This window comes from Cyclopterus lumpus, chromosome 21 (assembly GCF_009769545.1).
Source record: "Cyclopterus lumpus isolate fCycLum1 chromosome 21, fCycLum1.pri, whole genome shotgun sequence".
Taxonomy (NCBI): Eukaryota; Metazoa; Chordata; class Actinopteri; order Perciformes; family Cyclopteridae; genus Cyclopterus; species Cyclopterus lumpus.
Window position 1 is genome coordinate 11,265,122 of NC_046986.1, and position 24,934 is coordinate 11,290,055.

A 24,934-nucleotide genomic window follows, 5' to 3' on the forward strand; every position below is an offset into this window, starting at 1 on the left:
CTTGTTCACCTCCTCCCCTTGTAGCCCATCTTCTTGTTCCCTATCTCTTCTCCACTTTGCCCCCTCCTGCTTCCTTCATCCTCTCGTTATTCAGGATGTTGATGGATTAGGATACACACCACTGGGGGAGTGTTGTGTGGGAGACACTGGCAGTCAGTGCCATCTTAGTCTGCTGTCGAAGGTCTTCAATCCAAGGAGTTGACATTCCTGATTTCTCCTGCTTCACTCGTTACTTTGTGCATGTCTCCTTTCTCTGGCTTCCTGGCTCAGGGTGGATCAAGACTCTTATGTCTCACCAATGTGTGCTCCAACAATAAGATGCCTGAAGCTAAAGACTTCAGCACTGCCTGAGCCTCTGTAGGAGACTCACTTCAAACAATGTGGATCAATCTCATTAGATGGATAAAGAATTTGAAGTCATGGCTGCTTGTTTTGAAATACAGTTTGGAATGTTTGGATTGGCAAAAATGCAGGTTGACATTGGGTCATCACTAGGGCTGTCCTCAAACAAAGACATTCTTCGTTGACTAACACAAATCTATTAGTTGATTTGATCGACAGATCTGTAAACTTTATTTGTGGTTATCACAAATAAGCACCACTTAAAAATGTGCGTATACCAGGAATGTGCTTATACTAAGTCATCCATCGACTAAAGGCCGAGACAAATCGAGTAAAGTAAGTTGACTTCCCATTATTTTGCTTCTTGTAACTCCCCCTGCAATATATTTTTTGGAAATTCCAGGCAATCGCACATGTTCAAGTGCAGAGTTCACCTGTGTGAACAACCAACCACCTCAGCGGAAATGTATCCCAAGTGACTGGGTGTGTGATGGAGACGCAGACTGTGCAGATGCATTAGATGAACATCAAAACTGTTCACGCAGATCCTGTGGCATCAATGAGTTCAGCTGTAGCAATGGCCTTTGTATACGCAGCTCCTACAGGTTAGACAAATGAACCCTTTTGAAATATCATTAATTACATCTGTCATCGGATGTCTGTCTGGCAATTTGAGTTTATCTTTTGGCCTGTCGTCTAAAATCAGGTGTGATCGCCGTAATGACTGCGGAGACAGCAGTGACGAGCAAAGCTGCACCTACCAGCCGTGTCAGCAACACCAGTTCATCTGCCAGAACGGCCGCTGCGTGTCTCATGACTTTGTATGCGATGGCGACAATGACTGTGGGGATGAGTCCGATGAGCTGGAGCACATGTGCCACACACCAGCACCCACCTGCCCCCCTGGAGAGTTCGGATGTGACAACGAACACTGTATCCCTCTGATGCAGGTGTGCGACAGGAACAACGACTGCTCTGACAACAGCGATGAGAAGGGATGCGGTGAGTGTAAAGAGATTTTAAAAATAGTTCAAGAAATTGTGCCATCAAAGAAAATGTTTTACCTTTTCAGTTTTTTGCCTCCATTTATGTTCCACTAGCTTTTGCATGCTTCCTCTAGGAGAGCTGTCAAATAAGTGCTGGAGGCAATGTGGGGAAACATAGAGCAATACAACCACAAATAGTCAACAACCAAAATGAAGATTTATTCTGTAGATATGGCATATAGCATTATCATTTCACAGATTTGGGATTGGAATCAAATTAAAATACTGGGATTTTTATTTCTATATTTAGCGTTAAGATAACAATGATGAGCCTTACTATATATGTATATATATATATATATATATATATATATATATATATATATATATATACATACAACTATTTGATATAATAAGACAAATAAATTAATAAATAAATAGAATTTATTTTTCTTTTCTCGTTGACAACTTTTTCAATAATTTGGTTATTATTATGCTTGTGTATGCAGGTGTCAATGAATGCACAGAACCATCCATCCATAACTGTGATCACAATTGCACGGACACACCCACCAGCTTCATCTGTTCCTGTCGCCCCGGTTACCGCCTCATGTCTGACAGCAAAACATGTGACGACATCAATGAGTGTGCAGAGACACCGAGCGTGTGCAGCCAGGTCTGTGAGAACACCGTCGGCTCCTACATGTGTAAGTGTGCCCCAGGATTCCTTCGAGAGCCGGACGGCCACAGCTGCCGTCAGAACAGTGACATCTCACCCTACCTCATCTTCAGCAACCGCTATTACCTTAGGAACCTGTCAACAGACGGACAGGCCTACTCTCTGATCCTGCAGGGCCTGACCAGTGTGGTGGCCATGGACTTTGACCGTGTCGACAAGCGTCTCTATTGGATTGATGTGAACCGCAGAGTGATTGAGAGGATGTCCTTCACTGGCGATAATAGAGAGGTGGTGGTCAATGGCGTTCCGCATGGGGAGGGCCTTGCAGTTGACTGGGTAGCCAGAAAACTCTACTGGGTGGACAGCTTCTTGGATTGTCTCAAAGTGTCTGAACTGGACGGTCGATTTGAGAAGAAACTGGCTGAACACTGCGTCGATGCCAACAACACCTACTGCTTTGAAAACCCCAGAGCCATTGTGTTGCATCCCAAATATGGGTGAGTCAGAAGCAAGAAGGAATGAAGTCTTATGATTGAGCCGAAACAATTAATTTAACAGTTAATTTAAGTAAGCATTAATTTAAATGAATACATTAATTACGCAACTGACATTTTATTGCCACTCTCACCTTAGCCTGCTTTTATCTGAAATCTTTAACAACCAAATTTGAGGTATCCTTCTTCCTTGTATCAATCTGTCTCTTTCTCATACTAAGTTACATGATTGAAAAGCTTTTGTTCAGACGTGTAGATGCACTCTTTCTCAGATCTATGTCGATGTCATCTGAAGTCATTGTCTTGGCTACCCGCTAGATTTGTATACTGGACAGACTGGGGAGACAAAGCCTTTATAGGTCGTGTTGGAATGGATGGATCCAACAAAGCAGCTATCATCACCACCAAGATAGAGTGGCCCAACGGGATCACGATCGACTACACTAATGACAAGCTCTACTGGTCAGACGCTCACCTCAGTTACATTGAGTAGGTACATTTGTCAGAAGGTGATCATACTGTTCTTGCCCACAGTAATTGCAGTGAGACTTGTAACTCTTTTTTAATCTTTTGCCAGATACTCAGACTTGGATGGTCAACACAGACACAACGTGTATGATGGAGATTTGCCTCACCCGTTTGCCCTGACTGTGTTCGAAGACTTTGTGTACTGGACTGACTGGAACACACGCTCAGTGGAGAAAGGCAACAAATACGACGGCTCTGGGCGTCAGGCCCTGGTGAACACCACTCACAGACCATTTGACATCCATGTGTGTCATCCTTACAGGCAGCCTATTGGTGAGTGACAATCTCTGAATCCTGTGTTCAAGAGCTTTTAGTTGTTTCTTATCTTGATATGTGCTCTTTAAGTTGATTGAAGTGCAGGATATTGACCACAAGCAGAACAATACCTGGCCTGAATTAGCCACGCTGTGTTGAATTGTGATTATTTGACCAACTGTGGCTCTTCCTCTGGCAGTAAACAATCCTTGTGCTGTGAACAATGGAGGCTGTTCTCACCTGTGCCTGATCCGTCACGCGGGGCGGGACCACACCTGTGAGTGCCCTGACCATTTCCTGACTGTCCAAATTGGAGGTGTGACCCGATGCCTTCCCATGTGCAGCAGCACCCAGTACAGATGTACTAACAACGAACGGTTTGTCAAATGTTCTTCTTGCAGTATGCCTTGTGATCTTTTTATGTGATGTCCAGCATTTTAAATATCAGTATAACGTTGTTGAACTGACCGTGATACATTAGTGGGACTATCATAAACAAATTGGACCACTATAAGGATGACTAGTGTTGTTATCTCATGCCAGGAGTTTAAAACACAAACTTGAGACCAGATTTCTTATAATTACTCTTTTATCACAACAAGGATTGTGCTACTTTCATCCTGTCAATTTTATTTTATTTTCCTTTACTGAGTAAGAAGAAAATGCTGTTAGCAATATTTACATTGGCTGTTCCCTTGCTCTATTCATCATCTGTAATTTTAAAAGGAAATGTACAGTTATGCTGTTTGCTCTCTTTGCTCTGGAAAACAGCGCTCCCTGCTGTTTGTTTTCATAATATAATAGTTACACGTTTATTTTTTATCCACACTTACATTTCTGTAGCCTTTCGTACAGTTGTAAGTCGTTATGTAGTCGATATCTTGAGTTTAGGAGTCAACGAAAAGGTTTTGTGCGACACGCAGAACATTTTTTGCCCTACCTCTTCTTCAACAGATGTATTCCCATCTGGTGGAAATGTGATGGTCAGAGGGACTGCAGAGACGGCTCAGATGAGCCTTCTACTTGCCCGGCTCGTCACTGCAGGCTCGGCCAGTTTCAGTGCAATGATGGAAACTGCACTAGTCCACACTTTCTGTGCAACAGCAACCAGGACTGCCACGATGGCTCAGACGAAGACATCGTGCTGTGTGGTGAGTCGTGTTCTCTTAACCGACTCATTTTAATTTCTATTATTAATTACTCCAAAATGTCACGTTTTCTTTAAGCTTCTCCGGTAATCTCTGTTTTTGTCTTGTGTCTTCATTTAAAAACTTGCACGGGTCAATTGATGGACTTGTCTTCCCTCTAGCTACACACCAATGTGAAAGCCACCAATGGCAGTGTGCGAATAAGCAGTGTATCCCGGAGTCATGGCAGTGTGAGGGTGAGGACGACTGTGGGGATCAGTCTGACGAGAACCCTGCCCACTGCTCCACCAGGACTTGCCGCCCTGGACAGTTTAAGTGCCGAAATGGACGCTGCATTCCCCAGAGCTGGAAATGTGATGTTGATGATGATTGTGGTGACAACTCTGATGAACCATTGGAGGAGTGCAGTAAGTATTACACCTTTTCTTCAATCTTTTTCTTTTCACTACTCATGGGTCTTTCTTTACAAGGACCCAATCTGAATCTGAGTTGCATCGGAGTAGAACGTTTTTTGAACACTTGCCTCTTGACTCCTTCACTCGACAACTGTGGTGTTTTCTACACAGTGGGACCAGAACATCGATGTGACAACCACACAGAGTTTGACTGCAACACCAACTACCGCTGTGTGCCACTGTGGTCTGTTTGCAACGGCAACAACGACTGCAGAGACAACAGTGATGAGCAGAACTGTGGTGAGTCTGCGACAACCATCCTTCAGACAGAACTGAGGCCCGGTTTACATCTTGGCACTGGAATAGAGACTGTTTGTTATTAGGATTGAATATGCCCAAAAACGTTATGTTAAAGCTTCATTTTATTATGTATTATTTATCATATTTATGATTCCAAAGATCTAAACACTTGGAACAACATGGAAACAAGAGTATGTGTTCAAGGAGTGAGTGAGGGTCAATTAGCCAACACCTCAGCCTCCTGTGGAACATTACACAGTGAGGTAGTGGGAGGTGCTGATGGAGAGGGTCTCACCACTCACCCTCCCCCACCATTTGCTTCTCCCTAAGAGCACCGCAGATTTATGAGCTGTCCGGTGGTATGAGTCTCCATATGTGTTTGTGTGTGTGTTGTTGCTCTGTCCTTGCGTGGGGGCAGGGTTCACACAAGTCTCTTTGTACTTTGATACGATCCAAACACCCTTGCCGCTGCCCTCCCGTCTCTTATCGGAGGCCCTGACTCCATTAGTGCCATGCCAGCGCAGGACGGGAGATCAGTGCTAATCTTCCTGTAAGAATGTAGCAGATGGGCCAGGTGGAGGGCTAGGAGGGCAGGACTAGCTAACACGGCGCTATCTTTGACCCCCAACATTGTGTGTTAGAGACGGCTCAGACCAGCTCTCCTGTACTCCTCTCCCGTCTGTGCTTCTCATCTCCTGCAGTCTTATCCTCTCCAGACACACACTAGCATGGGTAGAGTTCACCCATCTGTCTGCGGCACGCTGCTCTTCTCCCTTTATGACTATTACAGTTTAAATAAAAAACAAGATGACTTTTCATTGGGTCAGTGCATCTAACAGATTTAAAAGAGGCAATTACTTTGTATGCTCCGAATTGTATTTTTTCTTTCAAATATTTCCATGGAGCATCATGTTAAACTGGGCTTACTATCTTCAGTCCAAGCAGCATATGCCTGTTAAGGTTAATAGAATCAAAACTCACCCTCGTCTCCAAAATACAAAGGGAAAAAATAGAACCTCAAGGCTTGCTTGAAGACCGTTCTGTTGACTCTTTGGCAGAGCAAGGAGAAAAGTTATGCTCAACGATGACTAGTTTCATGTACCTGCTCCTTTCCCAGATGAAGTGACCTGTGATCCTACCGGAGACTTCCGCTGTGACAACCACCGCTGCATCCCGCTGAGATGGAGTTGTGACGGGGATGACGACTGCGGGGACAACTCCGATGAACGCAGCTGCAGTGAGTGCTGCTCACTGTCACTGATAAAGTTACATCATTAAGTTGTGTTTGAGTACCGACGAGTGTGAACAGTGACAAACTGGGTTCATTGTTTTGATGTCACTTAAGTGTCTTTTAAGTAGGTTTAGTGGGGGATTTTAGCTCAGCTCCTGTGAATATGATGACAAAGGAGTGTTGATGTTAAAGAATAGTCCTGCTATCATTTTTTATCAGACAGCTGGGAGGTTTTGTGAGAGGCTCGACACTTCTGCTTGAGTGCAGAGAGAGGTAGTCTTATCAGCAGCTAGAGAAACAGGCTCTCCTCAGCATGTCAGAGAGAAAGGGAGTGAACAAGTCCGTCACCCTTTGCCCTGGAGAATTTAAACATTACTGAGAACATGCTAGTTAATAGAGATAATGTAGCTTCTCAAAAGAGCACCAGCGACTTGGGTTAAATCACGGTGGTACCGCTCCCCTTGTTGCTGTTGTTCTGCTGTTGCCGGGAGAGTTTTTCTCCAGTGAACCCATGAGCTCACTTTAGAGTAACGGCTGCACATGCTGCCTGCGTGAGCGTGTCGAGGTGTATTTTGTCACAATATATATAAAAAATAATAGACGTCATTTAACAGATTTGAAAAAGTTGAATTAAATACAGACAAGAGCTTTTTTCATCCTTCTGTTTAATGTGTGTGTGTGTGTGTGTGTGTAATGGAAATTGTATTTAAAAACAAAATGAAGCCTGCATTTGATGAATTCTACTTAATTCACGTTTCCCCTCAGCTCCACGCTCATGCACAGAGAGCGAGTTTCGTTGTGAAAATCTGCGCTGCATTCCCGACCGTTGGGTCTGTGACCATGACAACGACTGTGAGGACAACTCGGATGAAAGGGACTGTGGTAAGTGGAGGCTCTTTGTTGGCTGGCTGTTTGTGAGTAACGGAGGGCTGCACTAAACAAAGAAGCAATAGAACTTCACCTTTTGAAGCATAAACAGACAGGACCACCAATAGTGAAGTATTCAATACTAGTTTATTAATTGTTACAAATGAGAGATTTCTTCCTTCCAATGCTGGTGCAACACAGAGTAAGACTGAACACTGAGCACCGTGTATCTAGAAGTTATTCTAGATGAGATACATGAAATAAAAGTGTATTAGTTAGGTGGGGATTCAACATACTCAGTGTGTAATTACTGTTGTCATGACCAAGTAAGGAAGCTAGTGCTCCCCTTTCCATGAGTGGTGTGTATTTCATTGTGAAGCAATGCTTCAATTTGTGCTGGTTGGACTGTGTTGCAGAGTTGCGGACTTGTCATCCCGGATACTTCCAGTGTGGCAGTGGACACTGTATCGCTGAGCGCTTCAAATGCGATGGCAACGCCGACTGTCTGGACTTCACAGATGAGACGTCTTGTCGTAAGTTTCCTGCATTGAATGTTTTTGGGGTGCACTCTTCTAGGACAGTTAGTCAATTGTTGTTGTTTTGTTTTTTTATTCCTGACTTGCAGCGACCCGCTTTCCCAACGGCACATACTGCCCCTCATTCCTGTTTGAGTGCAAGAACCACGTATGCGTCCAGCCTCATTGGAAATGTGATGGAGACAATGACTGTGGAGATGATTCAGACGAGGAGCTTCACCTCTGCTGTAAGAAGTAACATAAACAGTGAAGCACACTCAAAACCAAAGCTTGGCTAACTATATTGGCTTACTACATTTTAGTGAAAGTGTTGAACTCTTGCTGTGAGGTTTTCTTGAGACATTCTGTTCATCCACAGTGGAAATCCAGTGTGAAGCTCCGTTCCGTTTCCGCTGTGACAACAACCGCTGCATCTACAGCCACGAGCTGTGCAACTCCGTCGATGACTGTGGTGATGGCTCTGATGAGAAACAGGAAAACTGTGAGTTTAAAAGTTTGTAGCTGATGGTTTCATGTATATACTCAATTGGATGTCATGTTTTTCTTGAACATGCATCTGCAGCATCTCTTGAGTCAATATGTGTCTTTATATCTAGGTCAAAGTCCCACTCATGGACCCTGTTCAGATGATGAGTACAAATGCAGTAATGGACAATGCATCCCTCTGCAGTACGCCTGTGATGATTATGATGACTGTGGAGACCAGTCTGATGAACTGGGCTGCCGTGAGTACATTAACAACATATTAGGAATGATGATGAATTGTAGTGTGAAAATATCATTCTAAACTTGCAAGTTTACTAAAATTATGATCAATTACATTTCTAAAACTGTTAAAAGTATTTTGGACATAAGATACTATTCAAATGCTGGATTAGCATTCTTATATGCCTGGAAAGAAGTTTACATTTATTTAGCTTAGTTAGCTCAGTCAGACCATTAGTGGTAACCAACTTGTAACTGGTCATGAAACGGTCTCAATTCAATACTGATGCCTTCATATGAGCTAAATAAGTAAACAAGACCATCAGCAAGAAGATTGGTTATTTCTATAAACTTATTCATGTGTGCCAACGGGTCGGATTCTGGCAGCAGCTTCTCCTCCTCCGGTCAGGAGCAGAGCTTTGCCTCGCTGCTCTGTCGGTCCCCGCTGAGATCAAACACCAACACCACGCTGCTGGAAGCCAGGGACCGGCAACACGGCCCAGACCCAGCACGGGTGAACCAGCACCAGGACTAAAACTGTCCAAACCTGCTGCAGTACAATGAGAGGTTTTCTAAAGGGACTCTGGTGCCTGGAAACACGACCGATGTCATCGAAAGGGGCTGCCAAAATCAACACAATATGAGTGTTTGTTGTAGTCGCTTTAAATGGACATAAATCATGGTGGATTGATTCAGTACCACCACCATGACTTGTCGTGGCAAAAGAAGCGGGAAGACAGGATTCAGATTGCGGGGAGCCGTTTATTACTCAACAATAAAATCTTACAACAATGTTCAACATTCCCTCCGTTATTCTTCAACAGACTTTAATGCAGTGAGCCTCTTCGTTCATTTAATTCGACTTCAGCTTGACTGTATCTGTCCTATCTGACATACTGTCGCTACTAAACTGTTAATTTTGTGAGTGTCTAGTTTGACATTTAGTGTGATTTTGTATTTTCTCCTGTCAGACCATGGCAGTGGGCACACGTGCAGTGACAACATCTGTGAACAGAACTGTACTGACCTGACGCAGGGAGGCATCCTCTGTTCGTGCAGGCGCGGCTACAAGCCGAGATCGACAGAAAAACACACTTGTGAAGGTAAACGTTGCGTCAATTAGTCATTTGTCATTCGTCATTTACTTAATCCATTTAAACACTTACATTGTAGTTGTTTTTTACATTTTAGTTTTCCTCTTGCTTAATGTCTTCTGTGTTTGGAAACAGATGTGAATGAGTGTGAGGTGTACGGCACGTGTCCTCAAGAGTGCAAGAACACAAAGGGCAGCTTCGAGTGTTTTTGCGCTGAAGGTTTTCTCTCTTTTGGTGAGCCGCACGGGACAGAGTGTGCTGCTCAGGGTAAGAGCTTGGCATTCACACATAGAAGAAGATTCTTTACAAATGTTCCCTTTTATTAGTGTGTTCATTTCTGTACAGGAAACCCACCGGTGCTGCTGTTGCCAGACAACGTCCGCATCCGTCGTTTCAACCTGTCCTCTGAGCAGTATTCAGACTATGTGGACAACGCTGAGCACATCCAAGCCTTGGACTACCTGTGGGATCCAGATGGCCAAGGACTCAGTAAGATGTCTACTGCAAACCTTTTAATGTTTGTGTCAGCTGCGTTAAATATAAAAGGTTGGGTAACCATTATCCCCTGGTGTATCTTTAGGTGTTGTGTACTGGACAGTTCTGGGTCGGGGATCTCAGTTTGGCTCCATCAAACGCGCCTACATGACCACATTTAACGATCATGGCAACAACCCAGTGAAAGAGATGGATCTGAACCTGAGATACATCGCTAATCCTGACGGCATCGCCGTGGACTGGGTTGGCAGGTAATTCACCAACATTATGACTTAACCATTGCGGCGGTTGCTTAAAACGTTGTTCAATTGCTCAGTGTGTATTTATCACCTTTCAGGCACATCTACTGGACAGATTCAGGAACCAATCGAATTGAAGTGGCCAAACTAGATGGGCGGTACAGGAAGTGGTTGATCCACACAGACCTTGACCAGCCAGCTGCTATTGTTGTCAATCCATCACTTGGGTATGAAGCAAAACAAAGACTATGCTTACATTTTTAATTCCTTTGTACAGCCTGAAGAGGATTTGTATCCAAACACAAAATAATGTTTTGTCTCTTATTATTTCTGTGTTGATAGGATGATGTACTGGACAGACTGGGGTAGGAAACCCAGAATAGAATCAGCGTGGATGGACGGTCAGCACAGAGAGGTGCTGGTGAAGGAGGAGGACCTGGGCTGGCCTACTGGGCTGGCTTTGGACTATGTGAATGGAAATAGGATCTACTGGTGTGACTCCAAAGAAAACATCATTGAGTCCATGAAGCCCGATGGCACAGACCGGAAGATTATCATATCAGGAGGTCAGAACACTGACAGCCAGTCTGCAGAAAAATAAAACAGTTTTATGGTGTTTTATCAAATATTGTATTCAATAGTGGAGGAGATTTAAGATATTGTGTTTTCTCATTGGTTTCAGACATTGGCCACCCCTACAGTCTGGATGTGTTTGAGGGGCATGTTTATTGGACAACAAAAGAGAAAGGTGAAGTGTGGAAGACTAACAAGTTTGGGAAAGGACATAAAGTCAAAGTTCTCACCATCAACCCCTGGCTGACTCAAGTCCGCATTTACCAGGAGCAGCGACACAACCAGTCAGGTCAGAACACAGAAGCATTCGTATAAAGAGAGACTGTTTACGGGAACAGATCATGAGACAATGTAGTAACCTGCAAAAAGGCTTGTAAGACAAGGTTCCCAGGATGTCACATTGTAAAGATGAACAATTATGAATGAATTTGCCAAATGAATACAGCAATTATTGCAAAAGAACATTTTTAGAAGAGAAGAGAGGATAGCGATCAACGGTTATGTTTTGAAATTATTTTTAAAAATCTTTATTTAACAAGGAACGCTTCATTAAGATTAACATTTTTTTCTTCCATGTGTGTCCTGGCTGAGAAAGGCAGCAATAACAAAGAGTTACAGACAGACCACATGAAATAGATAACACCAAATATGTCTGATAATTGGAATCAAACTGAAATTGAAATATATAATCTCTGCTCTGAGCAATATCTAACAGTATTACTCTTTGTGCTCTTACCTGTTCAGTACCCAACCCTTGTAAGAATGTGTGCAGTCACCTCTGTCTCCTGCGGCCTGGTGGATACAGCTGCGCCTGCCCTCAAGGGTCCTCTCTGGTGCAGTTTGATGCCAATGAATGTGATGCAGGTAAGCAGAAGCCTGAGTGCATCGACTGTCTGCACTCTTGTGTTAGCTGGTGTGTTGCATTTTGTTTTGCATTCGTAAATCCATTCTTCATGAGTGCCTGCCTGCTCCTGTGTGTTCCTGTGAAACTGTGGTGTGATATTGTTTTGTTGTTGATTCTGTGTATGCCTGGCTTTTGCTCCTGCAGCCATTGAGGCACCCGTTGTAATGCCCGCTGCATGTAGATGCATGAATGGTGGAACGTGCTACACTGATGAAGGCGGTCTGCCCAAGTGCAAGTGAGTGTCGTTGTTGGTGCCATTCACACCAGTGATTAATCGATTCCTCATCAGTCATATCCAGAAATGCCTGATATTTGCGGTATTCAAGGTGTTGTTTTCCCAAGTAGGAGTATTCTGTTAATCATGCTTTTCTGCAGATGTCCATACGGTTATGTGGGCAGCTATTGTGATATGGGGAAGTCACAGGGCGCTCCGGCAGGAACAGGTACTGTAATATAAGTGTGTATTTATTTATCCTCGTGGCACTTAATTATTCTCTCCTTAAACTTAAAGAGTTGCCAAAACTTATTATTTCAACCAAAACCTGTGGGAGTCCTTCACACATGCACTGGTTGACATGTGGGAGCTGCTGCACAGTGACTAATTCATGATCTTTACTGGAGCAGATCAAGGCCAAATGTGATGAATTCACAGAAAGCTACTCAGGCCAACAAAAACAGTCTGCCTCAGCATTTGCTGAACATGTTGACTGACCAAAATCATACATTTGCTTAATAAATAGCTAAATAATACTGCAATTGATTACTGTTTAACATCTCTAATGGTTTAGCAAACAAATGGGTCAGCCAAAGAACATTAACTCTAAAGGACTAGTCTGCTAAATGTTATTACAGTAGTCATTTTTATGACCAACACCTTATTGCAGAGGTCTAACATGCATACTTCTTCTTTAGCCGTGGCTGTTCTTCTGGCAGTTATTATCATCCTCATCACTGGAGCTTTGGCTATCGGGGTTTTCCTCAACTACAAACGAACAGGATCTTTCATCCCCTCCATGCCCAAACTACCCAGGTACGTTAGAGCTTTTTTCTCTCTTTATGACTCTCTGTTTTAGCGCTTATGAACGACAACTGTGCTAAAGTTGATACCCGCAAAATTAAGATCAAAGTTCAAATTGAAGTGTTTTGCTTTTGTCCAGCCTCAGCAGCCTGGTGAAGTCCGGTGACACCGGGAATGGTGTGACGTTTCGCTCTGGTGATAATGTTGACCTTGGACCCTCACACATTGGAGTGTCGTTCATTGACGCAGCCATGCAGATGGTAAGTCTATGAGTGGTTAATATTTCACTGAAGCATATCGTACTATCAGCACCTTTTTATTAACCAACTAGTGTTTTATGTGGTATTTATTGAGTGCTTTATTTGAACTCTCCCACTAGAACTGCTTGTGTATGCAGCGTTTTAAAAACAGTTATTGGTGTGCTTTAGTGAATGTAAAAAGCAATCTTAGCAATATATTATCTTCATAGGATGATAATTTTGCCATGGAAGCTGGGAGGCAGCCGATCACATTTGAGAACCCGTTATACGCAACAGCTCCTGGAGCGCCGGGGGATCCTGCTGTTATTCATGCCACACAGGTACTGCAATGATTGACTGAATGATTGTTTTATTTCCCACATGGAGTTACATGACAATAAAACCACACAAAGTCTTTCAGCATCTTTCTAAAATCATGATATTAGGGACAATATACAACGAAATGCACTTCATTTTGTATTTAGTTTGACTGTAATCACACAGAGGTTATAGTGTTTGTTAGCAGAACATCTCAAAATTATACATTATGAACAAATGTGATTGAAATACAGTGAATAATGGACTGCTGGCCAAATCACTTTTCATTGATTTTGAGGGCAACTGTGATGGTGGAATTCTGCTGAAGCCAACAAAATGAGGGCTTTGATATATAATGCTATGGGTGTGTTTGTTTTCAGGATCAAAATGTTCATTTTAAATATGTACATTAAGTGATAGACATTATATGTATGGATGTGTTTGCTGGCCAGTAGATCCTTGTCATTGCCAAATACTTAATTATGAAAAAAATGAAAGAAGAAATACCCACACATTGCTGTGTCATTCCAAATGTTCTTGAATTCTACTTTGCCATGACGGATCTTTAGGTCCTCAGACTGTTAGAGGACAAAAACATTGTTATGGTTGTGTGCGTGTCTTCTCATAATTTGATTAACCTTTCGAAATTAAAGAAAATGTCATTCGTATTTATTAGATCAACAATTAGATCAATCATCATGACTGAGGAAACTGACATGATGACCTAAATCCTAACAGGTGACTGTAAATGTGAGTGGTGAACAGCTGGAGAGCAAGTTTGTGAACCCGGCGTATCGCGGAGATCCGAGTGTGGGCATCGTGAACACGTCTTCTGTCAGCACCAAACCTGTGCAGGTGAATCTCTTAAGTACAGTATGTGCATATAAAGCTATGTAAGCTACATTATTATGATTGCTATTAAGTGCAAACTGTGTATGTTTGTTTGCAGGAGTCAAAGTGGAGCTTATTCAAGCAAAAATTAAAGCCAAGCACCACATTTGAAAACCCTTCATATTCAGAGGTCAGTGTGGACGTGTTTCTTGACACCAGTTCCAAAGTACAGATATTCTTTCAGCTAGTTTACCCTCTGCATTGTTTTCCAGATGAAGGATGAAAAGCCTGTCGGAAGCACTGGGGACTCTTCTGCCCCGGAGCCGTCTCCGTTCGCCCCCCCCGCCAAACCTCAGAAGACGAATCGTCCGAGCACCTTTTCTCCAACCGAGGACAGTTTCAAAGACACAGCCAACCTCGTGAAAGAGGACAGCGACGTATAACCCCTCTCTCGCAGACGGGAATTGGAAAAAAAGAAACACACTTTGCACAGAATTTATTTTTTTAATGCAGCCTGTGTACAAAAGCTCAAATTGTTTAAGGAAAGAGAAATACATTTCTATAGAATGAAGATAACAGTCTCATGTGACTATGCCTTCTGACATTTCTTATGCCAATTCTTGTGTTAATGTTTTCTTTATTCTGATGTACAATATGTATATCTTTGCACTGAAGCTGCTGATAGAAATGTGGATAAATAAATTGTATATTTGTAAATTTGAACAGTAAGATTTTGTCAGAAAATATCTTTGAAATAGATCCTATGAATAGTTCAACATAAACACAATAACAGATAAAAAGTGAGCTGCATTCTGAATGTACAGTACTTATATGATTGAAGGTTATCAGAGAAATGTGTGGAATATTTTTTTTTGCCACTGAACAAAACTGAAGATGTATTTACTTCATCTTTCATGTTTATATACCTCATTTCAGGGCTGTAAACTAAACAAAAGCAAGACAAAAAACTATTGGATTTTAACTTATGCCATTACATTTTTCAAAGACATGTGCTCCAGTAAAAACAGGTGCACAAGCTAAAATATGTGTGTGAAGCATTGTTATTGTTAATCAGACTCATTGTTCCCTGACTTCTTATGAATTTGAATCAACATGATCATGTTTTAATAATGATATTGGAACAATGGCCAAAATAGTTTGGAGCAATACTTGAACGTGTTCATGTTTGTTTTGCATGGAAATAAATTGACGTAATTGATTGTCTTGAAGAGCAACACATGACCTGAGGATGAGGATGTAAACGTTCGTTTTTATAAACACAGTGAATAAATTCTTATCTTGACAGCATATGATTTATTTGTATCATAATGAGCCCAATACAACCTGTGTGTGTGTGTGATAATTCACAACTTGCCCATATGGTTTAAATTGCTGCTGCTGAGACATGAAATGAATAAATTTCCTATTTTGTAACACTCTTGTTGTCACAATATATTGAATTTCATCCCTTTCAGAAAACTCATACGGTTAAGTTCAGTTGCCCGTTAGACATTTCTTTGATTCTTGGGTAAAGGAAGAAACATGTTGGTAACAAAGTCCGACACACATGAAGGGAGGTACGACAGAGGAATCCAAAACAACTTGGCATCCCAGCCTGCACTGTAACGTGTGCGTGGGAAGCGAGCTGTCAGCGCGTGCTCCATACACCTTGTCACCTTAGAGATATCTGGACTGCACAAGAGGCCCATGGAGAAGTTCTGAGCTTTCACATCTGACAGAGAAAAACAAAGCAGAGGAGTCATTCGTCATTTTCATTGGACACTATTTATGGCTGTATGTCATCAACTTGACTTCCACTCACAGTCGTCAAAGTATGTCTCTCCATAGGAGTCTTTGACATCCTGCGGGAGGCGGGTCCACAGCCTCCTCAGGTCAGCTTCAATAAGATCCAGTCTGGTAACAGCTGTCTTGAAGAAGCCCGGCTCGATAATGCTCACTTTGATGCCAAAGGGATGCATGTCCCTCCTGGGCAGAAGAAGCAAAACAATGTGTTTCCTTTGTGCAGCTGGGCGGATTTTTTAACGAGATGAAGGAATGTTTCTAATAACCCCTTTTACAGTATTTCCTATTTTAAGAGAAAGTGTGATACATCTGTTGTCTTCCCACTACCTGAGGCTGTCGGAAAAGGCTTCCACTCCCCATTTGGAGAGGCAGTATCCTCCACCAGTGAGAGACAGTCTGCCCAGTACACTGGCCACATTTACCACCCTGCCCTGGGCCTTTTTCAGCAGAGGCAGAAACTGGAGCGTCACCTCAATAACTCCTATTAAATTCACATCAAGAACCTTCGTGAAATCCTCCAGCTTCATCCATTCTGTTGGACCGATGGGTACGGACCTGCCAGCATTGTTCACCAGACCCCACAGACCTGCAGAGAATGGAGGGGGGACGAGAACTTTACCAGCAGACATCCCCTTTTATGGACCTTTAATTCAATTCGACTTCAAACTTTGTTTCTCTAATGTTGAGATGAGACAATGTTTTTGATTTATTTTCTTCACAAATATAAGAAATTAATTTACAGTTAGCAACTGGCTTGATTCATTCTCATCAATTTGCATCAGGCACTGGAAACTACAGTTCAGAGTGCCTCATAGGTCCTCATCTACAGCAAACTGGCAAACATGTCAGAATTTGATAGATAGATAGATAGATAGATACTTTATATATACTTACTATACTATACCTTTTTAAATTAAAGGCTAAATAGGCCTTGGTCTCCCTGTACTAGTGTGCACACTACTGATGTTTACGTTCTGTGCATTGTGCTGCACTAATTCCTATCTTTGCACATCAGCATTTAACACATCAAGCACATTGTCATATTTTCATTTGTGTATTTGTAATGACTGCAACTGTGGTTTTATTTATAAAATGTAAAATAATTATATTAATTATGAAATAAATAGGAATTAAACAAAAAACACCTGTAATTTATTGATAATGTTTGTATGCATGTATAGTACTTTATAGGTAAAATCTGATTCTGAAAAGTTATACTGTTTTCTATAAAGAGGAAATTATGGTGGAATGGCACTTATCTAATCATTGTTGAAATGCCAGGATATATAACATACAGTATTATGGAAAGTATATAACTCATACTGTGTATACTTTGGGAGTTATGTCCCCTACTCAACTGAACAGAGACGGACCTGGCGTGTTCACAAATTCCAATAACGTCTAAAAAAAAAATGTACACTGTGGTGAGGATTTGAGAACTTTTTTTTTTCTTTCTTCTTCATAAAACTGTAGTTCAAATTATTGTTGGGAGAAGCTTCACTGTGTTCTTGGCTTTAAAAAAAATGCAGACTATGAGCTCAGTATTTTCTCCCTATCTAGTAGGAGGAGGATGAGTTGAGGATGGGATGGTCCAGGTTGCCTTTATCTCTCTCGGTGCCTCACTCTGACTGGCACCCTATCTGTGTGTACCCCCTGCTGCTGTCCGCCCGGCTCACCTCGCTCTCCGACCTCTTTGCTCACCGACTCCACCGCCCTCCCGATGCTCGCACTGTCTGTAACATTCAGCAGAAGGGTCTTCAGTCTGGAGGAGGCCGCTGCTGTCAAGTCTGCCGCCCCTTTCTCTGTGAGACAAGCAGCCACGACGTGGAGGCCTTTTCCATCCAGCTGCCTGGCCAGCAGATGCCCGAAGCCGCTGTCACAGCCGGTGATGAACACGTGCTTCTGGCTGAAGCCATCCACTTTGTAGGAATCTCTGATGTGCCAGCGGACGGCAGCGAGAGTGACCAGCAGTAAAGCACAGGTTACAGCCAGGTGGGACTGGATGAGCTAAAACACAAAACCCACAGCTTTTGACTTCAGGACTCCTTTTATTTCCAATAATGCTCCACACATTCTCCGTAAAGGGTTAATACAAAATGGTGAAAATAGAAGTGTGTTTATACAAAAAGTGTGAACAGAGATGAATCCACTTACTTCAAATAAATATGTCCACAGATCGTCAGCTGACACCTGAGTGGAGAAAGTTGTATTTCTTTTAAGATCCTCGTCACAGAAGCCGGGAAGATAAAGTCTTGAATGTTATTCTTTGTGTTTTTTTGGTTTGTGATATGATTAACTCACATTATGCTTCACTAACATAAACACATGTGAAATACATTAAACAATTTAACCCCCCACTACCTTGAACACACACCCTTTCACATCATCAAAAAAATGCTTCCCAATAAAACAGATTGTTTCTGCTCTAGTGCCATCTAGTGGCTTAATCTGACCATGGAAGTAATGGACATGAACACGGGACAGGATACCGATTGATTTTAAATATTTTAAATACCTCTTCTGCTGATTGTGAATTGCGTATGCATAACTCACGTTATACTAATGATAACTTATGATGCAGGAAAGGAGGAATTCAAAGTAAGCCTGGTTGCGCTAATATGAGAGAAAAGTCAGTGTTCAGCAAGTAATGGGTCAGTTCAACAAAACCTCAAATAAGTTCAAACAAAAATAAGTATTCCGCTTCAATTTTGAGTTTATTCAAATATTGCATTTTTTTTTACTTTACTTACTTATACAAAACACAAGAGCAGCTTTTAAAATATTTATACTTTTGATACTTTCAGTACGTTTTATAAGGCAGTCTGCACTGCAGTTACAACTTTTATACTTTCTCTACCACTAAGATATATTTACACATTGTTTGTGTAGCTTTTTATTTCCACAAACAAAACCCCGTCCACCTCTATTGTACCAAGTCTTCGCAGCGGAGATGAGATCAAACTCGAGCCTATCTGCATAGCTAGACACCACAAGTGATATGAGCAATACGCTTATTTTAGCAATACATGTCACTCAACTACCAGATGGCATCTTAGCTCAATGAGCTGGTTTGTGAGAAACTAAATGTTGTCGAACAATTAAAAAAAAAAAAAAAAAAAAAAAAAAAAATTGTAATATCTAGATTCTGTTGGGGTTCTCCTAATTAGCATCAAACTCAATTATCACATTTAAATTGTGTAAAATAATAATGCAGACCTACCATGGCTGCAGTTCTTCCTTAAAGAATACCTGAACGTGAAGATCCGTTCTCATTCAGGTTGCTCCTGATTGTTTTCAGTGTGTCTGCAGAGTATCAAGGTCCATACAGGACACAACAGCTGTACTGGGTTGTGCAATAGACTGCCTGCTTTTGATAACTGCAATCCCATTTTACCTCAAATTCACTCTGAAAACCGCCCAAAGATAACAAACCGTTTCCTATATTTGATGAAACAAAATCAACATTATGTATTTGAAGAGCAGAGGAGTCAAAGTCCATCAATAACAAAAGCTTTACGAGTTGGTCAAGTCGTGACACTGTTCTTAAGATAATTATATAACTCAAAAGGCCAATATGTGCAATATAATTAAATGAAATCATATAATAAACACGGCAGACATAATAATGTCTGGAGTCAAGAGACATAATTAAGAGCTAAACATGTTTTAATATAGATAACATGTGTATAATGTCAACGGTGTATTTCTTCAGGCACAAACATTTATACCAGTAAAAATGACAGCCAACGTAGGTGTGATGGAAATTAGCCCAATTTATTTTTCTCAGACAAGTGATTTGACAGCAGCTACAATGCAGATACTTTTGGCTTTACGTTAGGGCTATTTTTACGAAAAAGTCTATCCATGATGAACGTCGGCATGTATGACACCGGCAACCAGAAGAACTTTGCGTCCCATCCGGCAGAGTAGCGAGTACGAGGATGAACGGCCGTGATGGCGTGCTCCATGCAGCCGACCACCTTCATCAGATTACTGTCAGTCAACATCCTGAACCTCTGATCCAACATGTCAATGGCTGAAAGAGAAACAGTGCAGGCATGTGAGGTTTAGACAGAGGAACACGCGTTATTTTACAGGTCAGTTATTTCTAATTAGTTCCTAATACGTTTCCTTTCTTGAAGAGAGCCGTGTAATTTGGCACTAAATAAATATTAGGTCAAAAAAACAACTACTGACGAGGCTCATTTGATACAATACAAAATAATGGAAGATTAAGCAGTCAGTGGACATTGTGTCCATTTTGAATTATGAGGAAATAAGGGAGCCATAGCATAACGCTTAATTGTGTCATCAAAAAATTTCTTCAGTCGAGGAAAACCCAACTTATTATCAATCCTTAAAAATGTACATTGAGGATTTTTGCCTCGACTGGCAAAAGGTAAATAAAAAGTTAAAAGTTCTCCAAATACTGAAAAGTGTAGAGAACAAGTTAAAGGGGAAGATCACAGATCATTAATTGGAGAGATGACAAAATAATTTCCTCTTATCTATGCAAATTGTTCAGTGATATCATGAAGTATAAAAGAAAAGAAAAAGTTGTTGTTATTTGTTACCAAGTGGAGTAACTCACATGCTTTCAAGAATTCCGGTCCATATTCATCCTTCACATTCTGAGGTAATCGTTCCCAGAGCTTCTTCATGTTACTTTTCATCATATCTACATCGGTCACGTTTGTCCTGAAGAAGCCCGGCTCAATGCACGCAACCTTGATTCCAAAGGGTGTCATGTTGAGACTGAAACAGAGAGGAGGGCACGGGGGCTGTCAGTGGAGAAGACTCTCGTGAGAATAACAATGTGGCTCCGTCATGAAAAAAGGGGAACGTCTCCTCTCACCGCAGACTGTCATTGAAGGACTCCACTCCAAACTTGGACACGCAGTACGGCCCGCCAAACGGGCTGACTCGGCCAAACACGCTGGCGACGTTCACCACTCGGCCTCTGGCCTTCTTGATGAGGGGGAGGACGCTCAGTGTCACGTCGATCACGCCGCACAGATTGACAGCGAGCATGCCCTTGTAGTCGTCTATCGTGAGCCAGTCAGTGGGACCCGACGGCAGAGCCACTCCAGCATTGTTCACGACGGCCCACAAGCCTGGAGCAGCACAACAAGACAATAAAACACGGAGAGGTGAGAGTGTTAAAGGGACAGCTCATAAACACAATCATAAACACATCGTTTTCCTCATATCTGTAGTGCTACTTATCAATCCAGATTGATTTGGTGGGAGTATTTTTTGGAGGTGTTGGCCGTAGAGATGTCTGCCTTCTCTCCAATATAATGGGACTATATGGCACTCGGCTAAAAATATTATAATATTTGGAAGACTTAACAGACATTTCTCTTTGCAGAAATCATGACCCTGCTACCTAAAATAAGCACTCTGAAGACACAAATAAGTTTCACCAACACTGGGTTGTGTGATAGTCAATATTACATGACCCCTGGTTATTAGAACTGCATGCCCCTCCTACATTAAACTCACTCTGAAACCTTCTCAGCCCAAAAGTTACAGCCTTTTGTCTGCATCTGATAACGAAAGTGAAATCTATGTTAAGCTTTGAAGAGCGGGTTGAAACAGGACGGAGGACTCAAAGTCTGTCAAGAACAAAAGCTCTACAAGTATGATCGAGTTGTGAAACTGTGTTTAAGATAATCATATAACTTAAGAAAAAGCCATTGACTGTCGTGAAAAAGATTTTCTGTAATATATTTAGATTAGAGCCTCATAGCCATAATGCAGGCAAAATGTCTGGAGTCAGAGACGCCATGAAGAGTCAAACATTTCATAATACATGAAATGTTTAAATTATGGCATCAATGGTGTCATCCTTAGAGTACAAATATTTTTTTCATTACTATAAAGAGGGACGAGGAAAATATGCATTTCCATTTTCAGGGTTAACTGTCCCGTTATACTTTTCTATACGATGGGAAACACAATCCCTTTTTTGCTGTATGTCTGAATGGTAAATATGAAGCTACAGCCAGCATAAAAACTGGAAACAGGAGATAGTGTTTTATTAAGGGATCTTATAGGTGCCGGTAGACTGTGGACTTGATCACCTTTATCAGGCTTGCCGTTTCCCTGGTTTCCAGTCTTTATGCTAAGCTACGCTAACTGGCTGCAGCCTCACAATGAACAGACAGACATGGGAGCGTTTGGAGAAAAAAAAAAAGATAAAAGTCTTTAAGATTACATTATGAGTACTACCCAATTTTTTATATACACATCATATTATATATCGTTGATTCACCTGAAATCCTACGAATGCCGTTAACTCTGAGATGAACACAACACCTCTGAGATGAACAGACATTAAACGTGAGATCCTCAAAGCCACTCACCCTTCCTTCCAACCAGAGTCTTGATGGAAGCCGCCGTCTTGCTGACGCTCTCGGAGTCGGTGACATCCAGGTGAAAGGTCGTCAGTCTGTCGGAGGCGATCTTCTTCAGCTCATCCTCGCCCTTCTCAGTGTAACAGGCCGCAATGACATGGAAGCCCAACTTGTCCATGTGTCTCGCGAGGAGATTCCCAAACCCAGTGTCACAACCAGTGATGTAGACATATTTATCTTCTTTGTTGGCCACTCTTTTCCTTTCCTTGTACCAACGATAGACGAACCAGGGAGCTACCAGTCCGACGACATACAGCAACATTATTTCTAAAAACCAGACTGTCAGAGTTAAATGATAAATTACATAAACGTAATACAGTATAGATGTATAATGCTGTACTGCTCCAAATTAAATGTGCATAAAAAGACCCATATGTGAAACTTTGAGATCCTTGTTGTATTCTTATTTCTCAGTTAGACCCATTTAACAATTTGATGAAACAATCTCCCGTCAAGGTCGATGTAGTTGCTTTTCTGGAGCTTTCAATCATAATAAGCGTTTGCCTAGCAGAATCGGACACTGAGATTTTAATCATACATTTTTAAAGCTGAAATTGATAAGAAGTCCACAGTCAGATGAAATAGAAATGTAAACATCTTAAATTCCATGACAACTAGGGATACTCCAATAAAGACTTGGATATGAGCTGCTGTTTCGGGGGTCTGGAATTCAGTTTCAATCTCAAAATGTATTAAAAGTATGAGGTTTACATAAGTCGTACAGTGAGCCTATAGTACTCTACTATACATTCCCTTGCTGAGCAAGCACTACACTTGCAACCCTATATTTGTGTCAAGCTGGAGACATAAACAATTTCAACCTCAACCTCATCTTGATACTGAACTTAACATGAAACTGAGTCCTAGAAAAACCTGTCTTTCCGTGGGCGGATTGCAATGCTTTCAGGAATGCCTTGGTTACTCAACATGGAGGCACATTTTTGTGTAATGAGCTACGGTGCACATTTGCACCAATGCCATTTTTAAGTCTTAAAATGATACAGAATATGAAATATAATTATAATAATATTTAAATTGCTTTTATAATGATAAACACACAATTTAGTGTCATTTTACAAATCAACTGAGATGTAATATTGTATATTAGCTAACTGGCCGTTTATTTTCAAAATTATTATTTTCTCAACTAGTTCATAAAATATGCTATATTTGAATTTTCTTTCCCCGACCGACTGTGCAAAACTCAAAAGGTTTTCACTTTTTTTTACCAACAAGAAAGCAACACAATCCTCTCTGGAACAATGTAATGTTTGGTTTTGTTGTATGAAAAATTACCAAAGAAAACAATCAATTAATTAACAAAACTGTTTCCAAATAATTTTCCGGAGCAATTATTCCCATATGAGATGATATTCAATGTTACCATGTGGCCAGGGATTCGGAGGACTGGCGGTTGTAGTTTCATAATTAACTAGTTGAACATCTATTTGACGAGTTAATGAAAAAGAAACTTACGTGAAAGTTTTGTGAATGAATCAGTGTCGCACCGCAGAGCAGCAGGACGCGAATCTTCAGGAGAGACGGCGGAGAGGTGGAAGAGCTATTCTTTTTCTTTTCCTACTTCATTTATTTTAACTTAGCTTCCGGGGAACTCAGGTGTCCTCCTCCGCCTTCTTTATCACGGAAATGATGTGTTGGGATCGCCATCTGCTGGACACTGCGTGGTAATGTCATATAGACATACATGCGTTCTCTCTCTCTCTCTCTCTCTCTCTCTCTCTCTATATATATATATATATATATATATATATACTATTACATTTTTTATTAGTTATCAAGATAAAATCACAAACAATAGCATGGGGGACACTCAGTGACCCCCGGAGCCACCCAATTTGTTCTTCACAGCGGCTCTTCAGACACCTGTGGGTGTCCAAACCCACTCCCGGGTACCCGCCTCGCCCTGGGAGGTCCAGACTCCCAAGCTGTGTTGAAATATGCCCAAGTTTCTCTGGGCCATGTGAACACCATTCCAGAGCCCTTCCCGTCACACCTGCTTCTGATTCCCAGTCGGCAGTCTGGCCGACACCTGCTCAACCTGAGCTGCAGCCGCAGTGCCTGAAATTCCCGTTCCTGCAGGGCAGTTGTGTGGTCACCACACAGCTCCCCTGTCCAGCCACCATTTCATATATAATGAATAGTTTAATGCCCATTAATAGTAAACCACATGGCTTCTAATGATACTAATTTGTATTGTTTCTTCAAACCAAATGGAGGAACATTTAAAACATTTAATGTTCTCTATTCTGGTGACTTTTTATGTGCCAATTTGTACCTTTTCTGCATCAGTTAATGGTGAAAAATTCAAGTGCCAGGTGACAATTTACAATATAAAAATATAACAGAATATATGTATGTATTGCTTTTAAATTGCTCCTGTCGAGCGCCATTTTTGTGTTTTCCTGCTGAAAAATATTACGATAATAAAGTCATAATAGTAGAAGACCCGAGAGTCTGCATTGCATCAGGCCCCAGATATGTTATTGCTCTGCTGATTGTTTCCCCTCAGGCCGT

General features: G+C 41.6%; 3 protein-coding genes across 5 annotated transcripts in view; 1 reads left to right on the forward strand and 2 right to left on the reverse strand.

Moving 5' to 3' along the window:
* Positions 1 to 14,620, forward strand: part of lrp2a (low density lipoprotein receptor-related protein 2a) — a 43,521-nt gene extending 28,901 nt beyond the window's left edge. The window contains exons 51-81 of the mRNA XM_034561446.1: positions 746 to 947; positions 1,049 to 1,344; positions 1,838 to 2,504; positions 2,820 to 2,990; positions 3,079 to 3,302; positions 3,484 to 3,661; positions 4,239 to 4,435; positions 4,594 to 4,839; positions 4,999 to 5,127; positions 6,245 to 6,364; positions 7,124 to 7,240; positions 7,642 to 7,758; positions 7,851 to 7,988; positions 8,120 to 8,242; positions 8,358 to 8,486; positions 9,438 to 9,569; positions 9,696 to 9,827; positions 9,906 to 10,049; positions 10,141 to 10,306; positions 10,393 to 10,521; positions 10,637 to 10,860; positions 10,977 to 11,156; positions 11,612 to 11,731; positions 11,916 to 12,006; positions 12,147 to 12,214; positions 12,684 to 12,801; positions 12,929 to 13,049; positions 13,259 to 13,369; positions 14,085 to 14,201; positions 14,296 to 14,367; positions 14,450 to 14,620. Coding sequence (XP_034417337.1) covers positions 746 to 947; positions 1,049 to 1,344; positions 1,838 to 2,504; positions 2,820 to 2,990; positions 3,079 to 3,302; positions 3,484 to 3,661; positions 4,239 to 4,435; positions 4,594 to 4,839; positions 4,999 to 5,127; positions 6,245 to 6,364; positions 7,124 to 7,240; positions 7,642 to 7,758; positions 7,851 to 7,988; positions 8,120 to 8,242; positions 8,358 to 8,486; positions 9,438 to 9,569; positions 9,696 to 9,827; positions 9,906 to 10,049; positions 10,141 to 10,306; positions 10,393 to 10,521; positions 10,637 to 10,860; positions 10,977 to 11,156; positions 11,612 to 11,731; positions 11,916 to 12,006; positions 12,147 to 12,214; positions 12,684 to 12,801; positions 12,929 to 13,049; positions 13,259 to 13,369; positions 14,085 to 14,201; positions 14,296 to 14,367; positions 14,450 to 14,620 — 5,150 coding nt within the window. The remainder of the gene's footprint in view (positions 1 to 745; positions 948 to 1,048; positions 1,345 to 1,837; positions 2,505 to 2,819; positions 2,991 to 3,078; positions 3,303 to 3,483; positions 3,662 to 4,238; positions 4,436 to 4,593; positions 4,840 to 4,998; positions 5,128 to 6,244; positions 6,365 to 7,123; positions 7,241 to 7,641; positions 7,759 to 7,850; positions 7,989 to 8,119; positions 8,243 to 8,357; positions 8,487 to 9,437; positions 9,570 to 9,695; positions 9,828 to 9,905; positions 10,050 to 10,140; positions 10,307 to 10,392; positions 10,522 to 10,636; positions 10,861 to 10,976; positions 11,157 to 11,611; positions 11,732 to 11,915; positions 12,007 to 12,146; positions 12,215 to 12,683; positions 12,802 to 12,928; positions 13,050 to 13,258; positions 13,370 to 14,084; positions 14,202 to 14,295; positions 14,368 to 14,449) is intronic.
* A 1,062-nt stretch (positions 14,621 to 15,682) lies between these two features.
* rdh1 (retinol dehydrogenase 1) lies at positions 15,683 to 18,451 on the reverse strand. Its single transcript, XM_034561839.1, has 5 exons — positions 18,434 to 18,451; positions 17,657 to 17,987; positions 16,308 to 16,566; positions 16,000 to 16,163; positions 15,683 to 15,909 (listed from the first exon to the last, which is right to left on the reverse strand). The coding sequence occupies exons 1-5, from the start codon at positions 18,449 to 18,451 to the stop codon at positions 15,683 to 15,685; spliced, it is 999 nt and encodes a 332-aa protein (XP_034417730.1).
* Positions 18,452 to 19,744: 1,293 nt separating this feature from the next.
* dhrs9 (dehydrogenase/reductase (SDR family) member 9) lies at positions 19,745 to 23,972 on the reverse strand. 3 transcript variants are annotated; one of them, XM_034562554.1, is made up of 5 exons: positions 23,876 to 23,972; positions 22,349 to 22,666; positions 20,836 to 21,094; positions 20,572 to 20,735; positions 19,745 to 20,016 (listed from the first exon to the last, which is right to left on the reverse strand). In XM_034562554.1, the coding sequence occupies exons 2-5, from the start codon at positions 22,659 to 22,661 to the stop codon at positions 19,787 to 19,789; spliced, it is 966 nt and encodes a 321-aa protein (XP_034418445.1). In that variant the 5' UTR covers positions 22,662 to 22,666; positions 23,876 to 23,972; the 3' UTR covers positions 19,745 to 19,786. The 3 variants fall into 3 exon arrangements, with proteins under 3 accessions (XP_034418445.1, XP_034418444.1, XP_034418446.1); XM_034562553.1 differs by having other exon boundaries at positions 22,349 to 22,678; XM_034562555.1 differs by having other exon boundaries at positions 22,349 to 22,633; positions 23,876 to 23,966.
* Positions 23,973 to 24,934: the final 962 nt, after the last annotated feature.